The 17,452-nt window shown below is 42.6% G+C and overlaps 1 protein-coding gene across 2 annotated transcripts in view; it reads left to right on the forward strand.

Moving 5' to 3' along the window:
- The window catches only part of PTDSS1 (phosphatidylserine synthase 1), a 371,911-nt gene that overhangs the window by 252,088 nt on the left and 102,371 nt on the right, over nucleotides 1-17,452 (forward strand). For both annotated transcript variants that reach the window (XM_069220513.1, XM_069220514.1), the window contains exon 9: nucleotides 8,061-8,126. In XM_069220513.1, coding sequence (XP_069076614.1) covers nucleotides 8,061-8,126 — 66 coding nt within the window. The remainder of the gene's footprint in view (nucleotides 1-8,060; nucleotides 8,127-17,452) is intronic.

Raw genomic sequence — 17,452 nt, forward strand, 5'->3', positions numbered from 1 at the left:
CTCACTAACTCCAAAAGTGGGAAGACAACCAGGGGGGTCAATACTGGAATCTCTACCAGTTTAGACCCGGAAATTATAAACATATCCTGTACTACTTTCAGACACAATTAAATTCCATACCGTGCCCTCTTGCTAGGAGTGTGCTGCCTAAAAACCAAACAACCCTTGAACAGGACCAAAGACTCATCTACAGATATTGCTTTGCCTGGAACGTAGATCTCTGAAAACAAATCTACCAAATGATCAAGGACGGGTCTGATCTTGAAAAGACTATCAAAATCAGGGTGATCTCGTCGCAAGGCTAATGCATTATCTACAAAATGCAACATCTAAAGAAGAAGCTCATACCGGTTACGACTCATGATTGCAGGAAATATAGCAGTTGCCACCAAGAGACTAGTAGAACAATATGAAGACAGTGATGGCTTCCTTATCAGCCCCATCAAAAAAGTTAAACCCAAGAACTTATTCAACTCTTCCAGATTTGTGGGAATCCACCGGCTAGCTCTAGAGTGTGGCCTAAGTCTGGCAGCATTGTTCCTCAAATACTGTTCTGCATACAAATTAGTCTGCTCAACAATCTCTTCCAAAAATATATCATCCATAAACAACACAAAGAAGTTGACAGGCAAAAAGTTTTACGTATTTACTCGACAACCTGAGAAACCAGTAAACGCAGGCAACTGTGGCTGCTCTGTTTGGTGCAACCCATGTGTCAGATCTTCCAATGGGAAGCCTTTCAGCCGCTGGCTGCTGCACCATTGGCACATCAGTGTCCTCCTCTAAAACAAGCACTTCATCAGCACTGAGAGTGGCTTCATCATCAGATGATTCCTCTCTGACAGAAAATTCACTTCCAGAATCTTACACTTCCTCCTCTGCCTCAGATACAGAGTCAGTCTCATAATCATGGTCAGAAGACGACTCAAAAAGCACATCAACAACCTGCTTGAGTGGTCATCCTACGGCTATCCACGATCCTTCCTACAAAAAGTAACTGGACAAATGCACCACCAACAACCAGCACTGTGTAAGATATGTAATAAAATAAATGTAGCTTTATCACTAAGAGTTATAACCTCAAAAACTATACCGCTCACTTGCCTGAAAAAGCTTGACTCACCAGCATCTACTCTGCACAGCCACAGCAATCACCAATGATATCCCACTAAAAAGAAAAAAGAAAAGCAAATTAGACATAAGACAACACAAATATCATTGTGCATAAATCAAAGGACGATTTCACACACAATTCTGCATTTAGTACACCACCTACAAACATTTTATTCATGCATGGCAACAATACTCCCTTGGGGGCAGGCCAGCCTAAAAATAAAAGGCTGATCTGCCCCAAACTGCAAATATATTGCCCTCCCCCACCCCTCCCCCCCCCCCCCACAAGGGGAGCGACCCTTGCCCAAGGGGTCGCTCCCCCACACTGTATATATACACACACACACACACATAAACAAAATCCATGGTGTCTAGTGGGCATTGGTGAAAGAGATACTGAGGGAAAGGAAAACCCTTTCCTTTCCCCCAATGCCTCTCTTTTTATTTTTTTTGTTGCAAAGTCCCCCAGCCCCCGGAGGAAAAACTTACCTCTATCTTCTTTGACTTGCTGGAAGCAAATGGCTTCCAGCACGTCTAGCTCCCTCTGATGATGTCAGCTCGCAATCATGCGCTGATGTCATGGGGGTGGGGGTGGAAGGGGAAGCAATTCCTCTTTCAACCTTGACCTGGCAGGGTTTGGGGGGGGGGGGGGGGCGGCCCCCTTGGGGGGAGCGCTTCCCCCGAGGGCCGGTCTGAGGACATAATGGCTACGTCCGTGGCACCGCAGCCACGGATGTAACCATTACGTCCATGGCAGGGAAGGGGTTAAGTACATTAATGTTTCTGTTCATAAGTAACTGCTCCTTTACAGATAAGGAAACTATTAGGCCTTTTTCGGTTAAGACACCTATCTGTCAGCAGTTCCAACAATTTCTTGTCAATGCAGTGTGCTGCATATACTGCTTTGTAGTCTGATTCAATCATGTGAATCTATGAAAGTTCCAATACTGGAGTAAGAAAATAAGTTACTTACCTGTATCTATAGTTCTCCAGTATTGGAATCTTTCACAGATGCACATGCGACCCACCCACTTCCCATGGGAAGCTCACCTTTTTTACTTTCTCAATCAACTTTTAAAATTCGTATTAGTGCGGTAGAAAATCTGAGGTGCTGGAGTTTCTCTCAGGAGGGTTCTAGATGGTGGGGTTATCTGATTGGTTATTGCTGCAGTTTGGTCCTTTTTTACATAAGGACTTGGATAGATTACTAAAAGTAGAGCTAAAACTTATTGCTGTTATGTCTTTGGGGACATTGTCTTTTCTAAGGTACCGGGGACTCCCATCTCGACGACTGGGAATGATCCAAGCATGTGAATCTATCAAAAGATTCCAATACTGGAGAACTACAGTTACAGGTAAGTAACTTATTTTCATCTGTTTGCATTTGGTCAGAGCCTGTGACACCTCTGGTATTTCCCTGTTGTAGGTAGCTGCCCTTTTAACTCTTTTAACACATCTTTTTGAGGTTGGGTTATGGTTCTAGTTACCCCCTTCATTTGTCATCAGCACTGGTATAGTTTTTCTTTGATATTTGGTCTGCATGGGACATTGCCTACAGGCATTCAGTAACTTTTCTGAGCTACACATGTGCCCTTTTTTATTGTGGCTGTGAAGTATTTGTGTTAGGTTGGTAGTATTCTGTTGCTGAAAGGGACTGTTCATAGTGGAAGAGGGCAGAGTGATGAAGGTATGATTGTTTGAAAAAGAAATGTGCATCAAGTCGTAGACATACTTAAGATTCAGTGTCTGCAAGCATGTGCAACTGCTATAGTAAGTAATGCGTGGGCAGCTTTTCCCTGATAAACCTTGCCACACAATATCCCAACGACACTTCTACATTGGAATTCCTCGACTGACAAAACAAGCCTGATTCCACGTAGGGAGAATTGAATCGCTTGCAATTGTCTCTTTCAGTGATCAAAACTGACGGTTTTCTGTCTGACTTTAAAAGAAAGTTGAGAGAGTTTAAAAACTTAACTTCAATCCGCGACCCCATATGGAAGCAAATCATAAAGATAAAGCAAGCACTAGTTTCTGTGTGTCATGGTCCCAAGGTGAGACCAGAAATATAGGGCACCAGACTATACTTCGGCAAGCAGGACGCTTATTTTGCTTCCCAAGTTTGAGTGTAGATGACTTTTGTTATTGTGACTAGGAGCTATTTGGTTTATGTTAGTATTGGCATATTCCTTCAGGTGGTAGTGATTGTCAGCCATCAGCAGCAGCCTCCAAGCCTTTGACTCGTATTAGTGGATTGATCAGTTGTTACGTGGATGAACTTTGAAGTGACCAGGGCTTATGTGATCCAGAAAGGCAGGATTGGATTTAATCTTCTGTTTAGTTGGCACTCCTCCTTTGTTGCTGCATAGTAAAGCCGCTTCTTTCAATAAACGACATTGTGCACTTGCAGTGACAACAAGTATAAGATTGACTCCCTTAGATTCAATATCCCATTATCAGTCATCTCTTTAGTAAGTGTTGATTAATTACATTTGTGCACAGTTCGGTCTGCTGTGTTTGGGTCTTTTGGAATCCACAGTAGATATTAGTTCTGTATCTTCGGTTTGCCATATTTTGAGTTGCAGTGATTTTCAAATATTGTCATGTGTTTGAGGGACTGGTGCTGGTACAAAACTGAATTGTTCATGAAATCCTCTTATGATTCACAACTTGGTTTGCTCAGAGAGGCTGTTACTTTTAAATCTGTTACTTATTTTTGTCATTCTCTCAGATGGTTTTGGCAGTTACAGAAGAGACATTATGTATCAACTGAGCTGTTACTCTATTATGCGTGTCAGACTTTCTTCTTGTGTCAGACTTTCTTCTTGATTGCTTTTCCCTGGCTCAGCTGGCTCAACGTTAAGGCTCACAGTAGTCCAGGCTTTCAGACGACCATGGAGCAGCATTACTGTGGGAGGGTTTCGCTGCTTTCTGTTTGCATGTTACTCAGCTATTATTATTCTACTACATGTCCCTCTCTTCAGCATCAAGCTTTCCATGTTGTTCCTCACTCTTCAACCATTTCCTTTGAAACACTGAAGGAGATCCCTGTTGATATCCTACTGACAAACTTAGATCGCTATTCCATTCAGCCAAGTGTCTGGCCGAATTGGGGGGCCTTTGCAAAACTCAGGTGCAAAATAACTAACCCCATGGGAGATAAAAGCGTTTTTCCTTGACAGACTAGTTGTTGGACCAGGTCCAGCCAATGTGCATTACGGGTATTGGTCCTATCATCTAATAACATCTAACTACCTCGTTTTTTAGGTCAGACCTACAGACACCTTTAGCTGTCTTTTGGCAAAACCTACTGTTTGTAATACAATGAGGACACTTGGAATTTTTTTACCATTCCTACCTGATTACCATCGTTCGTAGGTGACCACTTATTTTAAATTAACTGTATTGCTGTAACTCTTTGTTTTTAGGTGCAACTGGTTATCTTATCAAGCTGCTGAGTGGAATTCAGACAGCTGTGGCTAAGCTAATATTATCTTGTCCCGCCGTGCATCACCATCAGCTGCCCTTGACAAATTGCACTGGTTGCCTGTGCCCGAAATGGTCAAGTTCAAGACTTTGTGTATAGCTCATCAAACTACACATTCAAAGGGGCACTTAATGCCTGATTTAAATCTTGGAGGAGGGGAATACTCCATGACAAACGTGACGGTTATCCCGTCCACCGTATCATGATCCCATTATATCCTATGGAGATTGTGATAGAGCAGATGGGATATCTGTCATGTGTGTGACAGAGTTTTCCATCAGCCGAGATCTAAGTCAGGACCTTACTCTTTACAAGCCTTCCTGTATGCGGCTTCTAATTTCCTTACAGTGCCAACAATCTGGAGGGCTTTATCAAAGATAGCCAGTATTCTGTGCAGGCTGCACATTTGTGGAACTCTCTTCCCATATTATTACGCTCTAATGAATCTTTTTACTTTTAGGAAATTCCTTTAAACTTGGCTAGATTAACTTTGGGGTGTAGTGTCTGCGACAAGTGTCTTTTGTTTTACCTGAAGCAGTAGTAAGATTTCACAGTGCCAGGAAACTTTAGGGTAACAGTTGCGCCCTGTAAGTGTAACTAGTAATAAAAATAACCTCTTTCTCTTGTTGGAAGTCAGTGTTCTCTGTCCCGCTTTGTTATGGTGTCTTCATCTCCTCACTATTGTCACACTTGCTTCTGCTCAATCTTGCTTCTCTACGCGCCATGTTCTCGTCCCAAACTTAAAACATTCTATCTGAGTTAGCCACTTCTACTGGGAATTTTGTCTGAACCAATAACCTGGGCATGTCACTCAACTACTCATTTTCTTCCTTGCCTTAACAGTGCAATGTAAAGCAGGAAAAAATATATTCCGGCCTCATTTTCCTTATTCTCGATACTATAATACTATTGAGAAGGTCGCAACATCATTTATTTATTTTAATTTTAGCGTTGTGTTTTTTTATAGCTCAGCACTACCAACAAAACAGGTGTCCATGTAGCTCACATACAAGAACATATAGATAGTGATAAATCTTATTCCGTTGAAACCAGTAAATAATAAACAATAAGCATAATGTTGAGAGGGCACTATTTTTGGTATGATTTTGAATCACATTCCAAACCTGTCATTGCAGGATTACCGGTAGGGGAAAATATGTGGATGAGGACCCGAGCAGGCATATTTCAATGTATGTTGTTAATGTTTTAACAAATCCATACAGAATGCATTCAAAGATGGCCACCATGAATGCGTGCGTCTCTGGGGCTGCCACATGCATTCTGCTAAGCCTGCCATACTTTAAAACCTGTTTACAAGGTTGCAGTAGGGGTACTCGCCTGCCACTGGTTATGTGCTTTGATGCTTCAGGTGACAATTCATTTAAATATATTTTGTGGTAGCTCCGTAACCTCTTAAAACAGACCTCTCCTTCCCCTACCGGTTCCTGATTCTCATTCTTGTTCTGGGAATGATGAGGTAATGAGGGAGTCTTTACAGCGCTGGAGTCCTAATGAGGATATCCAAGATGCAGTAGTAGCTGTGCCCAACTCTCCAGTTCCAGACCTAACCACACAATTCTGACTTATTTGTAGGAGATGCCTGTAAAGTTCACTTCCACCTTTGCCTCTTGTGATAATTGGGCTGACCTCAAGTGGGGACATTGACACACCTGTATATTAAATTGCACCAAGGTGGTAATAGGGGGACTTAATACCGATTTGGAAGTGTGTCCATTCGAAGATCACTAAATTGATTGGGAAACCTCCCTCTTTTCTAACTGGAGGTTTTGTCACCCGGTAATTATAATACAAAATTAAGTGCAAGCAGCCTGAACTCAATATAAATATAATGCTTGACTAAGTTTCCCACGTGCATTGATGTGTGGCCATTTGTGGTATCAGTAGAATATAGTGTCATCCTTGAGACCCTCATGTGTGATTTGCTGTACTTTATAAAGCCTAAATTAGGGATTTTATTTCCTGTTCTTCGCAGAGCCTGCGTTGCTTAATTGATCCTTAAAGATCCACTGCTACTAGTGAGGTTTACCACCAACCTCTTCAAACAAGCAGTTTTTATGTTGAGCAGTAAATCAAAGAGTAAAGCACATCTGTGCAAAATATGAGAAATCTTGTTATATTGTAATATCCACTGCTCGCTCCATTGGGCTCTTATGTGCCTGTTAGGTTACTCTCCCTTTGCGAGTTATGGAAAGATTTGTGTTATCAATGGATAAAGTTCTTGCATTTTCACCCTATGGGGAATAGTGACCTGAATTCTTACTCTACTGCATATGTTGTGGACGTGCCAAGGTAATTGAATACCATTGACTACTTTCTGAAGCACACACTTGCACCGGTCAGCATGGTGACCCATTGATTCTGTTTTTTCTTAACTGCGCCTCATAGGAGGTCGTCAGGACCAGACAAAGTTTCTATCTGTTGTCTTCCCAGTGATAGTTTGACATAAATAATGTGCACATGCGTATATTGAAAGCACGATATTCGTTTTGTATTTTAGTGAGTCACCCTATTTACTGATCAAGCCACTCGCTTTCACATCAGTTACCCTTTTTCAACAGCTTCAAGGTATGCTTCATCTCGTAAGTTGCTCCCCATTCTCGCTCCATTAGGTGTATATTTTATCTTAAGGAAGTACGCTCCCTTTCTTTCCTGTTGTATCCAACTTATCCATTACATCTTGGCGAATAGAGGCATCCTTTCCCAACTGATGACTGTTAGAGGCCTCTCACTCCTCACAGCTTCTAAGGAAACATGAAAAGAATCTCAACATACCGTGCAACAACATTTCTTCCAACCCCTGGGCTATTTCAAGCCATCCTAGCCTCACTCTAGGTTGTGCTCATTCACCATTCACTCATTCTTTCATTCTGTTTGCTGTCAGAACCCCACGTGTTTCCACTGATTACTTTCCCGGGTTTTGATGGATATAGGGTTTCCCCGTACACTTTTATGCATGCAGTTTGTCATAAGCAAGCATGTTGGGGCCTCTCCACACAGCAGCACCATGTGGAATCTTGCAGCCTACCCAGAGTTAATCCTTTCACTAGTGGTGATTCACTACTGTTAGGTGGTGCTTTCCTCGTTCAAGCATGAATCGAGGAATGTCTGCCAGGCAACTAAATCAAACCAGCCTAAACATTCTATCCTTGAACTCACAGGAACTGTCCTTTGAGGCTGCGTCCCATGTTCACATTCACCCTGCAACCACCCTCTAGCTTTCAGAGTGGAAAACAAATAAAGCTCCATTCCTGCATCAAGCCATGTTAATAAAGTGCTGATATGCAACTTAAGATCTGAATATGTTTGTATTTGTTTTATTTGGTTTGATATATGCTCTCTTATTGAGCTTTCACTAGAAAGTGTAAAGTTATGCTCCTATTCTTTGTTTGCTGTCTGAATTATCAATTACACTTTTAATGGCTTCCTCTTTTCTTTGCAGACAGTATTATGCATACCTGACTGATACACAATGCAAGAGGGTAGGAACTCAGTGCTGGGTGTTCGGGTAAGTTTTTTTTTTTTTCTTTCCAATAATTGAACTAAAACTAGTGGTGATGGATGGGGAAGAATGTGTTTGGAAAGAGAACAACATAAGCTAAAAAGAGCATTGCAAAGCCAATAGGTTTGGCAAGTTGTCAGCCTTTTTTCTTTGCCAGTGCTTGTTTTGAGATGGTGTTTGTAAAAACTGTTTGTAAAAATGTATTGTTGTGAATCTTCAGGGCCCCCGTTCTCTCTTGTCTATTCAGGTTAGTTTCGGTGTACAATTTTGTTTTTCTCGGCTTGTGTCCGCAAAACGCACTCAGTTCACAGCATTTGTCAACCAGAATGTAGCTCTGTGTGCATATGTTTATAAACTTTAATTCATGATGTGCTTTTGGAGCCCACGTGGCTCGGTGCCATGCTTCATGTTTCATATTATTGTTTCTATTAACTGCTACTTGGATTGAAACTTAAGTTTTCTAGTTTTGTTTTTTAATGCATGGGGAGAGCCGATGCAGAGACTCGAACCCAGCTTCCCAGTTCCAGAGCAGGCAGCTCTGAATGGTATGCCACATTCTCTCTCCAAGACAATTGGCATTTTTTTGGGGGGGTTTATCTCCGTCTCCCTCACTGATTCACCCACCCACCATGCACCCACCCTTAACCAGTCAATCGGTTTCTAAGAGGTGAAATTAGCAGTGCTTCAAACACATTGGGGGTTATTCCAACTTTGGAGGAAGTGGTAATCCGTCCCAAAAGTGACGGTAAAGTGACGGATATACCACCAGCCGTATTACAAGTCCATTATATCCTATGGAACTCGTAATACGGCTGGTGGTAAATCCGTCACATTTGGGACGGATTACCACCGCCTCCAAAGTTGGAATAACCCCCATTGTGTCTGCGAGAATTATAATGTTGGCGTGTCCTTGCGATTCTTTTACTCCTCCGAATGGCCGGTGCTTTCCCTTTTGACAATCCTTGTACTCTGCTTCGCCTTTAACTCTCTCAACTGCCCCCTTGGCTGTAGTAGTTGGAAAAAGACCAGCTGTTGGTCTCCGACCTGAGCTGCTGCACCGGGAGTGCTCTGCTCACTGAAAACTACATTTCCAGGTCCTGCTCTGGAGCTGGGACCTCCGGAGCTCTTGCTGCATCGCCTTCTGGGCTCACAACTTGTTTGCCACTGACTCGAGGGGCAGTGGCCATGGTCCAGGATTGGTCACGCCTTTTCTTTCAAGAGTCTAGAAAGACTTGTTATATCCTTTCACTTTTGTATGGTTGTGTCGCTCAATATGTTTTGAATGTTAGACGTTCACGTTGCCTTCGGAGTTCAACAGTAGCTAAGTAGGAATAGTACTATAATTAACTATCTTAACTGGCACACTGCCGGCCAACTCTATCTGCATGGAAGATAGTTCAGAGGATTAGGGCGCACGCTGCAAGGCAGACAGCAGTCTCCAAGTCCAGTGTTCAATGAAGAGAAGCATTGCTACATACAAACACAATTATTTTTGGCCTTGAAATGTTGAAAGGCTGAGCACGTCCTGGATTGATTCACCACATGCACCTCACGCCCCACCACACACCCACCAGAAGCATTAACTCTCCAAACGTTCTTATCTGTAAGCTTCGGCCCTTCAGGTTACACACAGAACTCTGACAGAAGGTGAACCTGCTGAGCTATATAGGTGGAATCAATCAGTGATAGACAGGTTAGAGAGCTCTTTGTGAAATGTGTTCAGCTCACTCAGCCATCACCAATTTATATTATGCTATTTATATTAGTGTAAAGTTGAAGCCTCGTACGCCTCTTGGCATTGGATTCAAGAATGTACTGTCAAATAGGTTCTCATTATCCTAATGAGACTACTGGATTCGGGCAGCAGAATCACTTGTACTGCAGGGGACTGAGTCTGAACCCACACCGTGTGACACCTGTCGGCCTAATCCGGGTTTATTCCGGCTCACTAGCATCTCCACTCAAGAGCAGGGATGATTAGGGCAACCGGGCGCATGACAAATGACTCCTCAGGGGAATCGTGGTCACTCAGAACTCATACCTTTCTCTCACTTACATTAGTCTCACATATGCAAGGACAATTAGAGGCAGACTATAGTTCAATAAGGTTTTATTGAAGTAACTGCATCTTAGATAATAAAGCATGAATTGGAATAACTAGGATGATGAAGCACAATAATATTAAAATTGTGACAAAGAGTAAAACAAGAATAAAGCTACCATATTGTCACTAGAGTTTGTAAAGATAGTTCCTACCTAGGCTATGTTAGAGCACAGCATGTTAAGCTCTAATTCTGCCCTTCAGGTTCCCCCTGGGAAGACATCATCCCTCATACCTGAGCAAGAGGCCAGTAGTCTACATAAGCAGCTGTAGCGAAGCAATCAGCATACAGTCGTGGTCATCTGGCTGGTATCTCCCTCTAATGTTCATGGGTCAAAGTAGTGTTTTTATAATAAAACATCTGATGTTCCAAGAAGAGTGTGTATGTTTCTGTGAACATTGGAGAGAAAGCGTACCACTTTGCCGACAACCTTGAGAAAAGCACAGAGTGAAAGAAATGTCTTGTTTAAGAATGTAGTGCTGACCTAGGCAAAGAACAGCTAGCTAGAGAAAATAAAACAAGAGAGCAAATGTGGCTAATGTTAACATAATTTAACAAAGCTAAAATAAAACATAGCTGGGTTAAAGTGCACAGCAGCAGGCCTAGTTTGCTGAAATAACTTGTATAAAACTATAGCTAAAATGGCTACACAACAGTACAACGTAAACTGAAAACTTTACTCTGACCAGGGTGCGCTGCACCCAACACTCTTTCACATTCACTGTTATTCTGCGTGTAGCTTACATTATAAAACATTTTTGGGGCTGGTTACTCTGTACTGCACAGCAACCTGAGCCCTGTGTTTACATTTAAAATGTTTGCATTTATAAGCGCCTACTACCCCGACAAGGCATGTTTTACATATGTGGTGATGTATTCTATACAGTGCCACGAAGACTGAAGCTCAGTTTTCAGACTTCTGCCCAGGCCCACCTCTTCTCATCTTCACACTCCTCCCTCACCTACTGCCTTTTACGCCACAGTACTTTGTCACATCTCAGACTTCTGTGACCCCAGCATAGTAGACAACCCTCCAAGTGAGGGCAAGTTTACAGAGTTCTGATTGAGGCTTTACTGCTGAGTGCCTATTGCAAGACACGACTGATAGGTCAGTCCCATCCTAAGTTTACCCTTTCCCTTCCTTCGTTCTAATATCTTGTCCTGCAAATTTGCAACACTTTATTACATCCTGCTGGTGTACGCGGGCTGCGGGGCTTCTCGGCTCATGTGTTTGTGCCTCGGATTATTGGCCAGGAGGCCTCCAATAAAGTCCATAAGAATCTTTAACGCCAGAGCTTGGCGATCATCCCCAGAAAGAGGTATGAAAGTGTTGAGAAGGAAAGATAGATGGGATCAGCAAGGCACTTCCTTTCTAAGACTTCTTTTTATGTGTTAATGCGCCCGTTCCTTTTACAGCGTTGAGGCTATCAGAAGTTTAAAACTTTATTATGTGCGTATGTAGTACGAGTGGTACGATATACCTTCTTTTTTTAATCCCTAGGTATCCGCATACAAACCACTCAACTAAACTTGACTAAATGATTCTAGCATGTTATTGCATGCTTGGAGTTTTCTGAAAATTGCTATAGTTTTACTTTACACAGAGCAGCTCCTTGAAGCTCCTTGAAGCTTGACTAATCGCAGCCATTTTACTTTTATTTGACAAATGCACACCACTTAATTTATTTGCTCGTGATTTTGAATGTAACTCCTGTAGCCAATGTTGTTGCCTGTACCGCAAGAACATGGATAGTTTGTAATTTGTCGTAAATAAAAAAAAATGTCACTGATAGCAAATGTTCTAGAATTTTCGGCTTTGTTTAAACCGTAGGAGGGGATAGGCGTTGTGCTAGATATGGAATTGGTGCCTTTATCAGGCATGTATTATATTTGTTTGTTTTTGTGCATATTTATATAAGCATATCTATGCCACTTGAATGGCCTCGTAGAGCTGTCAAAGTGCGGACGTCCTTTCCGTACAGTTATGCGCTATTGAACCATCGGAGTCCATTTGGTCCATGATACTCGAGGCTATGGATAGCGAAGAAAGATCTTGTAGATATTTGGTTTTTTTATGTTGTTGGACCATATTTGGAAAGCGTGTTTGACATTTACGCGGCCTCTGGGCTCTGCTTTGGTGTTGTGTATTTCTTGTGATACGCATGTACCATGAAACCAGTAATATTCTGTATTCATTTATCAGCTGGGGAGATCGCTTTGATTTACAAGGAATCTTGACACAACAGGGCTGATTTAGACTTTCATCCGTCACTGTTGAAATGCTTAGAGGGACTGTAACATATCGTATATATTTTTCACGATATTAAGAAGCATAAGAATGCATAACACGCTGCACCCAGGTACAGACATCTGCCTCCTCGCTAAAGGGAATATATTCATAATTATATTTTTTGTTCTATTTATTTCTCCTGATAATTAATTTAAGATGTTACTTCGGCAGACCATGATTATTTTTAATAGTGTATCGTAGTTACAATAGTGCTAGGAGTATGACGTATATTTTTTTTAAAACATGTTTCTTACAAAGGATACCTCATTGTCATAAAACCGCACACAGAATGTTATAGTGCTGTTGACTTGCATCCAGGCACTTGCCTTTCTTTATCTGTGCGTTAAAAACCCTTGGAATGTGTCCATAAGTGTTTACTAATGCAAACATATATTCCTAAATCACATTGCATGACCTAGTGTGTAGCGATTGAATAGCTCTTCACTCTTTGGCAGCATATCATCCAGGATACTGTGCTTTATGGCTAAACACTTATAAGGTCCCAAAGGCGAGACCTATTGGCTATGCCAGTGCTTGTTTATTTTGCTCTTACTTGCTAAAAGAATCCTATTTTTTGTATTTACAAATCCAAATGGTGTCCATCATCATGGATCAGTAAATAGAACAATCGAAGTGAATGACGCCTACGTCATTTCACTGACACATGCTATGTGGTGCATACATGCACAAATCTCATCAAGTTTATGCAAGGCAGAAGGATGACGTGACCATTGACGGCAGGCCCCATATCACCTTTTCTTGTTCCTTTTTTTAAAAATGTATTCTTTATAACTGATGCTGCATATCGTTGTGTAAATGCATTTTGCTTTCTGTTTGATGCTGTGCAGCATAGCCAAAAGGGCACAAGGCATTTGCAAAGCCAGAAGGTGACAAAGGCAAGAACTACAGCCTTTACCAGTACTTATTTGTGCTCTGACATCCACAGTAAGAAACCTTAAACACCGTGCAAATGTGCTAAAATTAGGCCATTGCTTATGTTGCAAATAAATATTTAATGAAGAAAAGGTGAAACACTTACAGATCCAAACGAAAACCTTAATATAGTATTCAGCTATTAAATCTTTCTTGCAATCCCATCATCAAAAAGGAATAATTTAAAGGAAAATGACATTGGTCTTCTTTATGAGAATCAATATGAATTTAGAAGAGGATAGTAATGAAACAGGATTGCAAGCTCTGCCAATGTTTCTCTATGTGCTGGTTATTGTTTTGAGGCATGTGTGGTGGTGGTGGCTGTATGAATACTGAGCCAGGTCTCATTGCTTATAGCTTATTGTCGAAATGAGAATGATGACCAAGAATAACAAGAGCAGATGTTAGTTTGAAACTAGACTCAACATCAGACCAGTGATCATGGTCTTTCTTTTTATTCATGCATCAAGATATGGGAATACTCCCCTGTAAATCGTACGTCTTAATGATATGTTTAGAGTCAAGAGCATAGGCAGGAGGGGGAATGGATGAGATTGATGATGCTGGCAGTGGTAACATTGCTTTGAAATATGCCAGATTTTGGATCCATCAGCTATTAGCTCTGAACTTTCTTACAAGCTGAGGATCAATGAGACCCCAATTGACCTGGCAACGTCCTAGTGTTGTGTGTCACCACTGTGCCCATATTTAAATATGAAGTTATTCACACATCTCGGGACCACTAATTACTCAGTAAACCGCTAGTGCTAACAAACTCTCCATTTTCAAACTGTTTTTTACCCACTCTGCAGTGAGGAGGTTCTATTTTTTCCACTACTTGCAGGTTCACTGAGACACAATGTTCAAACCACTTTTGTATTGCAGATTCCTCACCATAGACTATCCCCAGGCACTAGACAGGATCTGGAGAATTTTCATAGCACTGCTCCTGCCCACCGTAGGTGGAGTTGTGCATCTCTGCACTGGTGAAGCCACATAAAAGCTCTACCACTGCTCATGAACACCAGTTCCTTTCTTTCTGCACTTTCCGATGCAGGTCCAGAATTCCACTCCAGACTATCAGATTTTCAATGACTCCAAAAACTTTTTTCACAGTGTGATAGGTGAGTGGTCTCCCCATCGGAGATAGGGATTCAGTCTGTGGAAGCAGATGCTGTTCACAGACCCCCAGTCGAGCTCCCCCCAGCGGGTCCCTCCCTGGCACCGTATGCCCTCCTTAGGACCCACGACCCGGCCTGGAACTACTCTGGTACAGATCTCCACTCTGGCCCAAAGATCCACACTGGTTCCTGCCACCCCTACGCTATTGCTGATGCCCAAGTCAGATCTCGAACCGATGTCAGTTCGAGTTTGACTGCTGTCACTCAATGAGATTACAGAAGAGTAACCCATTTGGATGCACCCTTATTCTGAGCCCTGTGCCTCTGTCCCGCTGCAGCGATCAGCGTGGGCTCCATTATATTTTTTTGGCTCTGATTCTCAATCTGTGCCAGAGCAGGGTGCACCCTAAGGCTATGATAATAGGAGGAAGACTGACTTTCTCTCCCCTCCTTACTCTAACAACACTTTATACTTTGATTTGCAAAACAGTAGTGGGCTTGATACTTCTCCTGAGACAGAGCTTGACTCGCCACATGGACCACCATCAGAAGAAAGTGCCTTATTTGCAGTGGTGGTTTGGAGGCATTATAATTACAGCTGCCCTACATTAAGGCTAATATAAATGTTTTGATGGAAATTATACAGCCCGGACCAGCAACATCCCCCATGCTCCTATTTACTGATGACTGAACAGATACCCATTTGGCTAAACCATTTTCTTGCCTGCTTATTGACTGACAGGTGGCTATACATCGTAGTCTAGTATGTGCGATCCAGACTTACATACCAAACATTCTACTTACGAGGCTCTTGCCTTGACAAGTAAGGCAAACCTTAATTCATGAAGTCTGCCTGTAGCTCTCCAATGGTGCCATTGAAAGGGTACTGTATTCTGAGAAAGGTGAACCTCTGAGCACCTTCATGCAAAAGCACATATTCAAAATACTCACATTGACCCAGATCCAGTGTGCTCTTATAACAGGATTCTGTATGGTGTCCTTGTATTTGGAAGACACAAGTTCTCATATACCTGTGCTGTGGCTCAACAGGTGTTATCTGTGGTGTATGGTGGGCCTGGAGCATTTTCAGTTTTCCAGGTTCCCCTTTAGCCTCACTAATACCCCTTTGGGTGTTCACAAAAATGATGGCAGAGATTGCTATTCATCTTCATAGGTTGGAAGTTCTTCTTTTCCCATACCTTGACAACTGGCTGCTCAAGATGGACTTGCCACAGTGAGTCGTGGACCAACTGTGGATGACTATCATTGGGCTTAATGATAAAGAAGCCAAAGTCTCCCCTGATTTCCTCTTGGAGGTTTCTGTTTATTGGGGTTATTGCGTGCACATTGTTTAGGGCTTTCCCTCTGCAACAATGAGTACAGAATATTTAGGCTAAGATCCCAATGTTTCAAGTTTGATCCTGGACCCAGGTGAAGGTGCCCCAGATGACACATGCAAGCCCTGCAGTGGGGGGGGGGGTGACCTACCTCATATCATTTCTGTGCTACTTCAAAACTCCTACCTATAAAAGAAAAATAAAAAACTCTCGTTTTTTCAGGAGATGAAAGAAAGGGAAGAAGGACGAGAGCTGAGGTGTAGAGTGAGGAAAAATACAGTGACAACGTGAAAGGACTGGAAATCCAGGAGGTAAGGCCGGAAGAGGGAAGAGCAAATGAAGAAGGATGCCGAAAAGACGCTGGCGCCTCAGGGAAGGAAGTCAAAGCAAGCATGAAGACTGGCCATGGGGGAAGAAGAGCTGCACGAAGCCGATATGGGTGCAGAGTCAGAGTCCAGTAGAAGCCATCCGTCAGGAGAAACGAGCCACGAGGGCCGCGCACAAGACGCTGGAGTGCAGCACAGCAGGAGCCGCTTTCCGAGACAAAGGAGGAGTCTCATGCAGCCGCTACCGAACAGGAGAGAACCTGAAGGACTGGTTGGCACACCACAGCATTCTGCCACTTTCAAGGAGGAGTGTGGCTCATGCAGGTGCAGGAGTGGTTTAGAGGGTGGAAGGGAGACATGTCTGTAAAGTAAGGGCTAGACCGAAGGGAAGGGTAAAATGAGACTCGAAACTCTTGCAAGAGTATAGTCAGCAGTTTGTTTTTTGCACATTTTCTTTTGAGATAAGTGTCCTATTACGTGTCTTTGAGATAAGAGGTACACCTCAGAAGTTCTACGACTAGTGATATTGAGATTTTTTTTTTCAATATCTTAAAAACATGAACATGATCACAGAAAGAAAGAAAAAAGAATAAGGTTGAAAGAAAGGAGGATGTGTAAACGATAGATAGAAGAAGGTACTCAGAAAGCATAGAAAGAAGACAAAACCGCAAGACTAGATCGAAAATAAAGGCTATAGAAAGGTAAAGAAAAGACAAGAAGAAAATGGAGAGCTTACCTGTGGTTGTTCTGAGGGTAGTGCCCTGGGATAACACAAGGCGAACCTAGAAGCAAGAAGATAAACGAAGGACACATCATTCTTCATCCGGAGAAAAGGTTCTTTGGCTTGTCTTTATACAAGATACATAGCCATAACATGCAATAAAAAAAACTCCTTAAGAACAACAAGAGTATTAGACTAAAGTGTATCAAACTGTTAAATGTCAGGAACCTGAAGTAACAGCGGTATCGGCATCAAGGCAGCCTTTCTGACACCATCCAGGCCATGAAGGAGGCTGCTCAAGATCTGCAGTGGTGGCTGACCAACTTCAGTTTGTCCTGTGGCAGGCTACCGCTCCCCACTCACTTCCCCCCCACCTACTACCCAGAGCTGACATTGGTGACGGACACGTCACTCTACTGGGTAGGGGGGGAATCCCTTTGAAGAGATGGAGATCAGAGGACCTTGAAGGGCTGGCTCCCCATCAGTCTCCTGATGTTGCAGG

The sequence above is a fragment of the Pleurodeles waltl genome, chromosome 2_2, assembly GCF_031143425.1.
Source record: "Pleurodeles waltl isolate 20211129_DDA chromosome 2_2, aPleWal1.hap1.20221129, whole genome shotgun sequence".
Lineage (NCBI taxonomy): Eukaryota > Metazoa > Chordata > Amphibia > Caudata > Salamandridae > Pleurodeles > Pleurodeles waltl.